This window comes from Nuphar pumila, chromosome 8, assembly GCF_984573655.1.
Source record: "Nuphar pumila chromosome 8, dmNupPumi1.hap1.1, whole genome shotgun sequence".
Lineage (NCBI taxonomy): Eukaryota > Viridiplantae > Streptophyta > Magnoliopsida > Nymphaeales > Nymphaeaceae > Nuphar > Nuphar pumila.
Window position 1 is genome coordinate 114666588 of NC_143256.1, and position 13574 is coordinate 114680161.

At 41.3% G+C, this 13574-nt stretch overlaps 1 protein-coding gene across 1 annotated transcript; it reads left to right on the top strand.

The window, feature by feature from the left end:
* Nucleotides 1-621: 621 nt before the first annotated feature.
* LOC149830301 (uncharacterized) lies at nt 622-3364 on the top strand. Its single transcript, XM_090016425.1, has 2 exons — nt 622-1417; nt 2942-3364. Exons 1-2 carry the CDS (start codon nt 731-733, stop codon nt 3098-3100), a joined length of 846 nt encoding a protein of 281 aa, XP_089872551.1. The 5' UTR covers nt 622-730; the 3' UTR covers nt 3101-3364.
* The last annotated feature ends 10210 nt before the right edge of the window (nt 3365-13574 follow it).

Below are 13574 nucleotides of genomic sequence, written 5' to 3' on the forward strand. Positions count from 1 at the left end.
CTTCAATCAGGGCTCAGCGAAAACAACGGGAGAGGTCTCAGGCTCTGCAGCTGCAGCTTGTAAAGTTAGGAGTTAGAGTTAGATAAGTTAATAACATATATATATATATATATATATATATATATATATATATATATATATATATATAAACGGGTTGCAGGTTGACGGGTTCGTATAAAAGGGTTGACCCACCCGCCTAACCCGTTTATTAAACGGGTTGGCATACCCCTAACACGAACCCGACCCGTTTAATAAACGGGTTAGGTGGGTCGACCCATTTACTACATGAACCCGTTTAAGCCAAACCCGAACCCGGCTAAGAAGGGGGTTGGTGGGTCGTGTCAGATTTTGCCACCCCTACTTTTGGGCACGAAATCGAAGTAGGCAGCTACGCCCTACTCTTTGAATTCAATATCCATATCTTTTGTGACATACGTTATGATTTAATAGAACGCAGGAATCGGTTATATACAAAAGACCCGATTTGCACTCGAAGCCAACGGGTCCATACCCGAAGGTCTATCCCGAAAAAGCCGTAGAAATAGATGAGAAACCGGCACCACAAAGGGAGAGAGAGGGGGCAAATCCGTTATTTAAGCAGCAAATCATCCCCATCCCTTTTAGGAGAGAAACCCTAGGGTTTTGATACATTTTCATTCTCTCTCTTCTTCTTTCTTGCTTGCTTTGCTTTCTTTTCTTAGCGCCAACCGACGGGAATCCGACGCCGGAGATGGCAGAGAGGGGTGGCGAGAGGGGCGGGTTCGGTCGCGGCTTCGGCCGGGGCGGCGGGCGCGGCGGCGACCGCGGGCGTGGAGGCGACCGCGGGCGCGGCGGAAGGGGCGGAGGACGCCGCGGGCCGCGCCGCGACGAGGAGGAGAAGTGGGTGCCGGTGACGAAGCTCGGTCGGCTGGTGAAGGAGGGGCGCATCCGGACTCTGGAGCAGATCTACCTGCATTCGCTCCCCGTGAAGGAGCACCAGATTGTGGAGACCCTCCTCGGCCCCCAGCTCAAGGACGAGGTCATGAAGATCATGCCCGTCCAGAAGCAGACCCGCGCCGGCCAGCGCACCCGCTTCAAGGCCTTCGTCGTGGTCGGCGACGGCAACGGCCACGTCGGTCTTGGCGTCAAGTGCAGCAAGGAGGTCGCCACCGCCATCCGCGGCTCCATCATCCTCGCCAAGCTCTCCGTCATCCCCGTCCGCAGGGGCTATTGGGGGAACAAGATCGGCAAGCCCCACACCGTCCCCTGCAAGGTCACGGGCAAGTGCGGCTCCGTCACCGTCAGACTTGTGCCCGCACCCAGGGGGTCCGGGATCGTCGCCGCCCGCGTGCCCAAGAAAGTGCTGCAGTTCGCCGGGATCGAGGACGTCTTCACCTCGTCCCGCGGCTCCACCAAGACCCTCGGCAACTTTGTCAAGGTAACGAGGATTTGCTCTTGTTTCCCCTTTAATTACGCGTTTCTCTTGAATATATATCGCATTCAGTTGTTTGTTGTGAAGCGATTCTTAGAAGTTTGGTTCCTTTTTTAGTTTTCATTATTTTATAATGGAGGAGATAGGAGCCTTTTTTTTCCAATGTTTTTCGGTCTTATGATTGTATATTTTTTTATTTTTACTAAAAGATAATCCGTGGATATAAGGAATTTCGTAGGTTTTTGTATAGAGCGTTAGCTGTTTGTAGGGCGTTTTCTTTAGCTTTATTATTTTGATTGTAGCCTTTTTGTCTACTGCGTGAAAATTTATAGTTGTCTTTTTTTTCTGTTTAATGGGTAGCAGACTGTAATTATACTTTTGCTTTCTTGTTGGTTTATGACAATAAATTATGTATTAATTTGGGTATCTAAGCTTAAAAGATAGTCTGTAGACAGAAGAAAAATTTTCTGAGCCCAATCAAGTATCTTTAAAACCCATGCTTTATCATATGTATAGTGTTGTATTTATGCTGTTTCTCACTTTTTTTTGGACGTGATTGGTTATGTAAACGTGTTTTCTGTTGGAAAAGAAGGATCTTCGCTACGTGACAGTGTGCCACTTGGTTCTATTCTTTTCATTTGTTGGTTATGCATTTTGTTGCATGTAGTATACTTTGTCTTGTTAGAACTAATCTTTTGCTGCTTGTTTAGTATTAAGACCATTGTGGAATGTGTCGGACTGGGAGGTATCATTATATTTTCGTTTTTCTTTTTAGTGATATTTGGTTTATTTTTATGATTACTTGGTTATGAACATGCAAGCGGTATGCATGCATGACAAATTTGAAGATATGCAGCCAATTGTGATATGTGATCACTGATCAATGAGACTTCTGCTTGTCTATTTCTCATGTTTGATCGGCTGCACCTATATAAACTAGTAAAGTCGAGCCATTATGACCTGGTTTGTGGAATAGCCTTGTTCACATCCTTGCTTCTGCATTCTGTGCTATCCAAGTGACAGTTTGTATATATGGTTAAATGGTAGGAAATGTTGTTGAGCACATAAAATGAATTAGGCTCTCTGTTTGGGAGCTGCTGTTGGGAGCGGTGATGACAGCGAAATCGGTGGATTTGGCAACAACATCCTCATGAGGATATTTTTGAAATCCACCCATTTATAACATCATCTCCCCTCCCAATGCCACACCCATCTCCGTCTCCCTTCCCAAAACAGTGACTCCAATCAATGGCGACACATGAGATTTGGTGAATCCCGTCACCGCTCCCAACTGTGGCTCTCAAACAGAGTCTTAATTTCGTTCTTATGAATCCTCTTTCTTGATAAAGAAAGGCTTGATGTGTGTTGGTTCTTTACTGGGAAGATCTAGCTTGAACTTTTCATGAGTTCTGCAGATCTTGAAACATCTATATTTTCATTTTTTCACCTTTATTTTTTGAGTTTTGGTTTTTTCAACCTTAGCAATTATGAGCTTTGGGACTTTCATTATTCATCTTTATTGCTATGCAGGCAACTTTTGACTGTCTATTGAAAACATATGGCTTCCTCACTCCTGATTTCTGGCGAGAGACCCGCTTCACAAAATCTCCATTCCAGGAGTACACAGACTTGTTATCCAAGCCAACCAAGGCAATCATTCTTGAGGATGTCGAGAAGGATGTTGCTTGAAGTTCTTATAGGTTAAGGTTTTTGCTTAAATGAGTAGTACAACTATGCTTGCCAAGAACAGAACTTGAGTTTTTCTTTAATCTTTTTCCTCTCCTTTTTGAACTATTTTTGTGTCGAGTTTTGGTATTTCTATAAACCCTGGTTCATAATGCTTTTATTGTTATATTTTGTTTTAAGGTTTCTTTGGGAATCATGGTGATGTATCCTGGTTTTCTGAACTGGCAAAATTGTGGCTTATATATGCTGCCTTTTCGTATTGAATTGTTGAATTGCTACTTAGACAGTTCGCAGTTGAAATCTTGTCTTCTATTAGATATAATATGTTGGTCAAATTGACGAGGGTTTTTGTTCTCTGGAATTTTTATTAGGTATTGAGAGAGAGCTATTACTAGGAAATGTTTTGGTCGTCTATTAGGCTTTTGCTGGTCTAGGTGCATTATTGATCGTTCTGTCAGTTTTTTTCCTGGGATCATTACATTTCAAGGATGAGCTAAACCCATGGCCATGAGATATGAACGCATTCAATTTGCAATCTTTGGCAGTTGTTAATCACCATGTTCTTAAGTACATGGTTTGTATTTGGAATTGTTGTTTTAGTTTGTAGTTTTGTGTCAAATTTTGCAGGAAGGATCTTGAGTGTGTTGTATATGTGGTGTGGGGGAAGTTGTTGGAGTTCATTTGTGCTTAGGCCTAGTCTCATTTTGCACAATGTTTTGTCGGTCAGCAAGTGCACTTTCTCGGTATGTGACTATCCGTTGGTCCTCAAACACCATTTATCATTGCTTTTAATCTGGGGTGTTTCGTGGAGGTATAATTGTGTATGTATCAAATTACATAAATTCAAGTAGACGAGACTATCGTTTTTAGAAGGGGGTTGGAACCCACTAAAAATGTACTTTCAAGTATTTTTTTCTCGATCTGAACTGTTATGGGTAGGACCATCGTTCTTATCTGGACGTGACTATCCTTTTATTTTGCACACTAGAAGCAAACAGTGATCACAGATGTAGACGTTATTAGAGTTATGTTTTGCACCCTCAGAATTTAAAACGTATTGCATTCATACGCATACAAAGAACTGTAAGTAAACTACGTTGGCCAATGCCATCCTAGAGAGAGATTTTGATGAGGAAGAATCCTTGTCAAAAAACAGGTCACTTAAACCAGCTCGCTCCCATTCTAGGTAAACCCTGGGCGGTGTCACCAACACTCAAGTCCTGATGGAGCCCACTAGTTAAAAGCACCACACACCCGGTAAAAGCTATCCAACGAATTAGGGTGTACCCAAACCTGCCCAAATCACTAATTAATGGATTTGGGTTCTATCTCAAACCTGAATCTATATCATTCAAATGGTTTCTTTTTTTCTTGAAAGGCAAGCTGGGGTTAGGTAGACCCCTGCAAGTTATACAACTATACCATTGGGATTTGAACTTGCAACATCCCAACACAAGGTTGTGCACTAGCTGCTCCTACCAGACAAGCAAAGCCCCCATTGGTTAGTCAAGTGGTTTATTTTCAATATATATATATATATATATATATATATATATATATATATATATATATATATATATATATATATATATATATATAAAAGCTAAATGAGTTTTTCAGGTTTTTTTTTGTTTTATTTTTAAATTCTGACCGTGCAGTTGTGATCTATGTACTTGATTTTATAGGGATCAACTCTTGAAGTGTTGGATTTTGACATGGGTGGGTTTTTATAATGTTCAAAAAATCAATGGTCTAAAATCTTTGTAAATTTTCAAAGCTCCAAATTTCATTTTTTTTATGGAAAACACATGATCCAGGTGTGAATTCCTCATAAATTGACCATGCCCAACACATTTATGGGGCTGGAACTGCGAAAAAAATATCAAAAGAGCTGAAAAACCCATTTAGCATGTTTCATTTAGTATATATATATATATATATATATATATATATATATATATATATATATATATATATATATATATGGCGACTGCACAACCTTTTGGTTCGCAGCAGCCTTGGCAACCATATTGGCCTTCCATCACAGTCGTAATGGAGGGCCACAAAAGGAAAACTCGAAAAAATGTGCAAAAACATGCAGTTTTATGCTTTTTTGGCTTTAGCATGTAAAAAAACTGTCACTAAAGGCCACAGCGAAAACTAAGCCTTTAGGACAAGTTTTTGATCGTCACTAAAGGACCCAGTTTTTGCTGAGACCTTTAACAATTAAAAGTAAAAAATGCGAGCTAAGAGAAGAAAGGATTCTTGACCATTGAGTATTCGCATCGCGTTGTGAGTATACATTTTCTCTTGCTTTGTCGTTGTATTTTTGCATCATTAAGCTAAATGACTTGACACGTTCCGCTTATGTACCAACATTGCTGGGTTTTTGTAAACTACTCATGTTACACATGAATAGTACGGATGTTTTTGGCTTCTATCTTGAGCTTCATGAAATTTTTGATCTTTGGTATTCTTTATGTTACTTCAAGGACGGTAAGTAACTCGAACGAAGATTCTGCTGACGAATGGTCAGAATAGTGGGGATTCATGATGGATTTTTTAAATACCCTGACTTATATTTTGACCAACGAATGTAATAGAAATTTCGCGAACAAAATTATTTTTAAGGAAGGTAGGATGTAAAACCCTCAAGAAAAAAAAAAATTATTGTTGGACTAGGGTCGGATCCAGATTTGGACCCGACCCAGATCCAAAAAGAGAGGCGGTCGGGCACCGTCTCACTGCCTACCGCCTGCGTGTTTTAAAGATAAAACACGCAGGGGGAGGGACAATTAACGAGCCCCTCCCCCACGCATCGACCATCGTCGCTCCCCTTTTTTCCCCTCTCGCTCTCTCAGCCTCCTCTGACTCCCATCTCTCTGCTCTCGCCCCCCGACTCTCTCTCGTCGGCTCGCTGGAGACCCCCTTCGTTGCCGTCGACTGCCTTCGTTCCCTCCGTCATCAACGCCGATGACCTCCAGGTACTTACCAACTTCTCCTTTTCTTTTCTTTCTACCTCCTCTTTTTCTTCTCCGTGAGGGGTCGATCGACAGGGGGGGGGGGGGAGCCCCTATCGTCGCTTCTGGTCGACAGGGGGAGTCGTCGCCTCTCGTCGGCAAGGGGACTCCCCCCCCCCTTGCCTCTCTCTCTGGGTCTACCAGGAGGGTGGTGCCGAGCACCCCTTCTCGCCGTCTCCCTCTCTTTTTCTCGATTAGGTGGATAGGGGTCGAGCTTCTGCCACCTCCCTGCGTGCCGTATCTGGCGGGGGAGGGGTCGGTCCCCCTCCCTACGTCTCCCTTTTGGCACAGGGAGGGGCCGAGCCCTCCCTGTGCTCCCTGCGATCAGGTGAGGGGTTGAACCTCCTCCCTGCACCACCTTTAGCAGGGGAGGGGCCCAACCCCTCCCTGCTTCTTTTTTGGAAGGGGAGGGGGTCTAGCTCCCCTCCCTGCTCCTTGCCTTTGTAGTACGCAGGAGGGGCTGAGCCCCTCCTTGCTCTCTTTTACGGCAGGGGTGGGGGCCGAGCCTCTCCCTGCACCACCGTTGTTCAGGGGAGGGGTCAAGTCCCCTCCCTGCTCCCTCTTCTCAGGGGTCAGGCAGGGGCTTCGCCCCCTGCTTGTTTAAGTGTTCGACAGGTAGGGGCCAAGCCCCTGCCTCTTTGCGTATTCGGCAGGCAGGGGCGAAGCCTCCTGCCTCCCCCTTTGTGCTAAAGGGTAGGGGCTTGGTCCCTTGTCTCTTTGCTCTTCTAGCAAGCAGGGTGATGCCTCGGCCTCCCTCATTGCCTTCGTCAGGTTGGGGTGCAGCCCCCTGCCTCCTCGTAGTTTGCTGACAGCAGGTCAGCAGCCCCTGCCCCTGCTTCTTGTGCTATAACAAGTGTGCAAGAGCACAATGCCATAGCCTCTATTTCCTTCGCGTTAGGTTAGTGGCAGTGCCCCCAACCTTCTGTTTTTGGTATTAGCTTGCTAAGATCGTCGCTTTTGCAGCTCGTATGACGGATCTCGCTCGCGCTTCGCGTCTCGAGCCATCCATCGCTTACATCCGCAAACACCAGCAAGCTCGCAACTCCCCAAGATAGGAGAAGATTGCACAGAGGACTTGGATAATTGAATTGAGTTTAATTAACTAAAAAGGATTATTAAATAAATATATATACAAATATATATTTATACGAGTACACATTTAACTCAAAGACGCAGTTTCGCGATCCTTGTCCTTCACTTTCTGTCAAGTCTTTACTTTGCCGTCGCGCTTTGCGCCCAGGTTCTTGCTTTTGCAAATGTTTTGTTACTGCCTTGCTATTGCAGATGACGCTTAGGTTTTCGCTCATTGCACATGCTATAAAGGTATCCTCGTGGAGGATGCAAAGACATTTACCGCTCTCTCTCTTGCGACAAGAGTTAAGTCAAGAGCTTGGCAATACATCATCGTCTAAGGAGATGGATACCTCGCAAGGAACCTGGCTCTCATACCAATCTGTAACGGCCCAAAATTTCAAACTTGCAAACCTTTTAGAAAACAGGCAAGAGACTAGAAGAAAATCACTTTCCTTTCAGAGTTTGCTTGTGAAATCAGCGGAAGACTATTCTTTTGTTAAATTTAGAAAGGCAAGCTGACAACTTTGGGCACATTAGCTAAAAGAACCAAAACTCATAATCTATGTTACTTGCAAAATACTTGGAAAAACCACTTTCATTAAAAGAAGTTCTCAAATAGTACAAAATTCGAATATCCCAAAGAATATCCATTACAAAACCCCAAAACATCAAAGACGCGAGCTAAGAGCAGGAAGAGAAAATCTTGAAGCCATCGCCCGTGGTGTACCTAATCATCACCTGTACTCATAGAATGAGTTAGTTTCGCGAAAAACTAGTAGGTGCACAAGAGAGACTACATAAAACTGAATTAAGTACATTTAATTCAGTATGCCAAGCAGTTTAAAGCATATATGCAGTTAAACAGGTAAACAATATTAAAACAAGTAAGCAGTGCAACTGTCAAACGCAACATGACGATTTATTTGATCGTAAGCTGTGAACTACCACACAACAAGCTTGTTTTCGTTCCTAGAACAGGGTCTCTGCATTTAATCATGATCAGATCATCGTTTGTCGCTTTCACTAGCTCTAACAAACTCTTTATCCTGAACAATCTTAATTTATTCTCATCTCTCTAGGCCTTACGCGACCAACTGTCACCTGTTATGACTCGCTTAAGGCGTCATACTTTCTCAGAAAAGCCCACTGCAGTTTTGTGTGTTTTGGCCCTGGCCATTCATCAAGGCTAGTGATGGACATCCAGCAGAATCCCGCTGGTAGCTGCACACCTAAGGCTTGTGCAGCTATAGCACAGACCCATTTTTTTTCTCTTTCTCTTTATATATAAATAGCACGAATCAATTTTGCACCTACCTATTTTTCTCTCCGAGTGGTGGGTAGGTGGGAAATGATAGGTGCTAAATGAGATTTTCGGTTCGCGTTAGGTCAGGTATTTTTTACCACACCCAAACATTCTGGTTCGTGTTAGGTCGGGTATCCCGTGCAAACCCGACACATTGACAGCCCTAGATGCTGAAAGAGTACCTAATCCAATGATAAACTTTCTTATTTGGCCATTGCTGGCGTCCTGCACGCCCCATAGAGCAGGCAAAAAAAGCATAAGAAGCACGTTTAAGAGTGCCACTTGAATTTATGTTGGCAAAATCGATAATACAGGTTACAGATTCATGAATTCTCTTATCTCCAAATGCATGAAAAAAAAAACAGAAAAATCGTTCTGAGGTTGATGCTTGGCCACCTTCCAAGGGCACTTTTACATTTCAAGTAGATGAAGGAAACACGTGAATTGCATTTTCATACCAATGTTTCAGTATACAATCTGCCATTCAATCACACAATCTCATCTTCCGTTAGTTTGTATGGAGTGGGCATCAATCTATGGACGTCGGCGAAAGTATCAGTCTCACATGCAGATGGCGGTTCGAGAATCAGTGAATCCAAAATGGAGTCCAGAATTGCTTCAAGAGTCTCCTCAAGAAACGACTTAAACAGTCTGCATGCAGAAAGCATGGCAAGTTGGGAAACAGAAAGAAGCTTTTAAGAGCTATGCAGCCTTTTAGTTATTAAGGAATAGCTTGCTTTAATGCTAATGATAAAGGATATACATGAAAAAGGACTATATTACATCAAATGGCCAAAATGAAAATGCTTCTTGCAAGAAACTAGTAACATCATTTTTTGCTCAACCCATCATTAATTGTACAAATTAATCATTTTTTATCACAAATATGAATGAAAAAGTTTGAGACCGGAATAATACTCCATTAGCCGCTCAAAACTACTAAATGAGACTGAATTCTCGAGAATTTCTGGAAAACATGAGACCAGAGGTTACTTCCAGCAGGAAGCATTAGTGAGACTAGGATAATTTGGGAAGATACAAGTCATTTCAAGATAAAAATATTGAACCCTTTTCTCAAAAGCCAAAGATTCTAGGCTATTTGAGGCTGAAGTCGTAGAAACTGACATAACAAATAACATGTTCGAATTCATTACAACAATCCCATGCCCAATTACATTACTTCCGCTGGGCTATAATTCAAGAATAATAGAATGTACATAGCCAGAAGCTACACATGATGACCCTGAGAGAAACATGCTAATTTCCTACACTGAAAAAAAAAGATTTGGACATCCAGTGTGTGCAACATTTTCTGGTATATCAAATCCATGTTAGTGAAGATCACCAAGAAAGATTCAGCATTTCTCATGGCAAACCTTACAATGCCGCAATGCAGTGTCTGCCTTGCGTTTCCACAAGCCAATTCCTGGTTCTGAATGGAAAATATTTAGTAGTGGCTGCATTGAACAGTAAGAATCACAATCCTAGGCTTAAAAAAGATCTCCATACAGGGGCGACCTACCAATGGTGGATCGAAGAAACAAGCACGAAAAAACAAATGGAGAAAAAACAGCCACATGAAAGCAAAGATTTTCCGTAGTTCGGAGAGAATTACCTATGCCCACGATTGCCGTGAGCCTTATTCTTTATTGATTGAGATACATAATACAGAGGTGGATGCTTCCTTAAATATGAAGAGTCTACGAATTTTATATGGAGTCTGTTAGTGTTGCTGAATACAACAATGAGTCTAGAGTAAAATTATATAACTACCCTAAAAAATATTTGCCTCGGGGCTAACACACCAAACCCCACCTTATGGGTAAGAGGGATGACCCTCCCGCCAACTTACCGCAAAGGATCCTCCAAAATTATGAATTTATATCCAGGTAAGAAGCACAGCCTTTTGTTTTGTTATTATTTTTTTTCCTTTTCTTCTCCAAAAGCCTGCTTCATTAATCTTGTTAATCCCCAACATGAGGCAACACAACAATCCAGACTTGATTTTAAGCTCCAAGGCTGGTCGCTATATCACTACTCAATGTGTAACTGCATATACAAATTTCAATTTTGAACAAAGGGCAATCAACTCCAAAAGCTCCAAGGTTCCCTTGATGTCCCGATCCTACACCAAAGTCACTAATATTCTTAAGCTTATTTGCTTTCATAAGATTGAAGAACTGTTATATATATATATATATATATATAGATAGATAGATAGAGAGAGAGAGAGTTGTATTGATGAACCTCCATAATCCAGCAAACATTCGAAGGGTCAAGTGAATTGTCAGCCCAATACAGATGCCAATGAATCCATGAGTTGATGACAAAATCAGCAGACACAAGATGCTCAAAATGACTACTGTAACCTGAAAACCGATAGCAATTCTCAATACATTAATAGAAGAATAATCACAAACACAAAAATACCAAAATGACCTCGTCCAAGAGTATTCCATTTGTTAAAACATTCTTTTGGGCATTGGTATATATATATATATATATATATATATATATATATATATATATATATATATATATATATATATATGGTACGTTGAATAATAACCGGTAGGAGAAATGGTGTTGGATGTAAGAAGAGATGAGGAGTTAATTCAAAGAAGAAAATAATTTGGGGACCACTCTTTTATGGAGTACTTTTGGACTTTGATGATGTGGAATAGTCCCATATTGAAGAACCTCAAAAAGGTTGTGGGGTTTATAACCTACATGGAGATTCTATCACTTGTTCTAAAGAACAAGAAAATGGGATGCCTACCACACACGCGCGCGCGTGCACACCCGCCCCACCGCGCCGCGCTGTGCTAGTTCAGGTTCGGGTAATTGGCCCTTTAGGTCCATATCCATTCTAAGTCCAATATTCTTTTTGTCCCACATTTATTGTTTTTATTTGGATTAAATAATGAGAAACGAGAAATGGATAACAGATCATTCCGTTAATGGGTCACGTTACTTCATAAATGGTAACATGTCTCTTCTACATTTTAGTACCCGTTGAGGGGTTATAAAACGTGGCTAGAAGGCTGCGGTTACATAGACACATACAGACGCAAGTGACTGGGTTTTTTTTCTCTCCCTGCTCTCTTTTGCTTCTCTGTGGGTGTTTCATGAAAACGGGAGTTCTGCAGCAGTCGTTCGTTGAGGTTGTCTTCGAAGGCCAATCTATCATTGGAGTGCACCGACTTAGATCACCGAGGCTATTGTATCCTAGGGGAAGGATGCCAGACCCTTTTTGCACCATATATGAGGGCGAATCTTTTTTAAGAAGAGTATTTTTATATGCCTTAGCTTGTTACAGAATACTAACATGATTGTGCTGTTGTTCTTATTCTGTTTCGTGCATTCGTTTGATTTGTTGCCTTCGTCTGGATTTTTGTTTAAAATTAAATATGACATGCTTGAAACCTGTTATGATTTGAATCAAATGTTTTATTTGCATATCATGTTATATAAAAATCTAATTTATATCCAGATACTGTTTTTGATTCCAACAATCTTAGAGAAGATTATGAGTGTGTTGATTTCATCCAGTTTTATATCGAAAGTAGACATGTCTGATATGCCTGAAAATTTTGCCAGTCAGAATTTCAAGCGTTGCTAATAACACATGAAAATCTGGTTCACGACTATAGGCTTGTTATCTGTTCTAGAGTTTGAATGCCCTGCGTATTCTGATCCTGATCCTGATCCCGCCGCTGTTAATGCGGCTGTAGAGTAGAAAAAAAGGATGGTATATGTCGTGGTTGTATTCTGTTGGCTTTGTCCAACACCTTGTTTGATATAAACAATTCATCTTCTACCACTGCTAAAGGCTTATAGAATCAAATTGACAAAAAGTACAATACCGAAGACCAAGGTCTTGAGAAGTACTCGGTTGCCAAGTTTTTAAAATATCAGATGATTGAGGGCAAGCCGGTCACTGAACAAGTACATGAGTTTCTATTATTGCTTCATAGTTTGGCTGAGGCTGATATAAAACTTTCTGAGAAGTTTCAAGTGATGACCATCATAAAAAAATTTCTTAATTCTTGAGTAGACTTTGGCATGTCTCTCAAGCACCGTAGAAAAAAGATCTCCCTGGATGATCTTATGGTAGCCATAGCCATTGAGGAAGAGCATAAGAGTAAAAAACAGGTTGTGATGCCAACTAAACAGCCTAAAGTGAATATGATGACCATATCTTTTAAAGGCAAGAACCAAAAAGTGAAACCTGCAATGAAAAACCAATTTAAACTTAAGGCCAAAATCTAGGAAAAGGCAAAGAACAAACCTTGCTGGAACTGTAGACAGGTTGGGCACTGAGCCAAGGAATGTCTTTCCAAGAAGGCCAAGGCTCATGAGACCACAAATGGTACACCTCAAGTCAATATGGTGACTGAGGTCGTTGGGACCAGTGCTTGGTATGTTTCTGTTAACCCTCAAATCTATCATCTTTATGAGCCAACTGAGTGGCTGGTTGATACTGGGGCTAATGTGCATGTTTGTGCTGATAAGTTTATTTTTGTCTCCTACCAGGCTGTTGAAGGCAGATCCGTGACTATGGGCAACTCCACGGCTGCAAAGGTATTGGAGATTGGACGCGTGGACCTAAAGTTTCTTTCAGGACGAGTTCTATCTTTACATAGAGTGCACCATGTGCATGTAGTTAGAAGGAATATTTTAAGTGGTTCATGTCTAGTTAGAGAGGGTTATGAGTTTAATTTTAAATGTAATAAAGTTGTTATTTTATATTCTAGAATATTTATTGGCAAGGGGTATTTAGATGATGGTTTGTTTAAACCTCGTGTTGAATATGTTTGCAATAATAAATTAAAGAATGATATTTCTTTTGATTCATTGTCTAATGTTGCTTATAATACAAAATCATCTTATTTGTGGCATAATAGATTGGGTCATGTGAATTTCAATTCTATAAAACACATGATGAACTTAAAGATGATTCCTGAATATTCCATAGATAAAACTAAAAAGTGTGAAATGTGTGTGCAAGCAAAACAATATAGGAAACCATTCCATACGATTGTTAGAGATTCTAAAATATTGGATCTCGTGCACACAA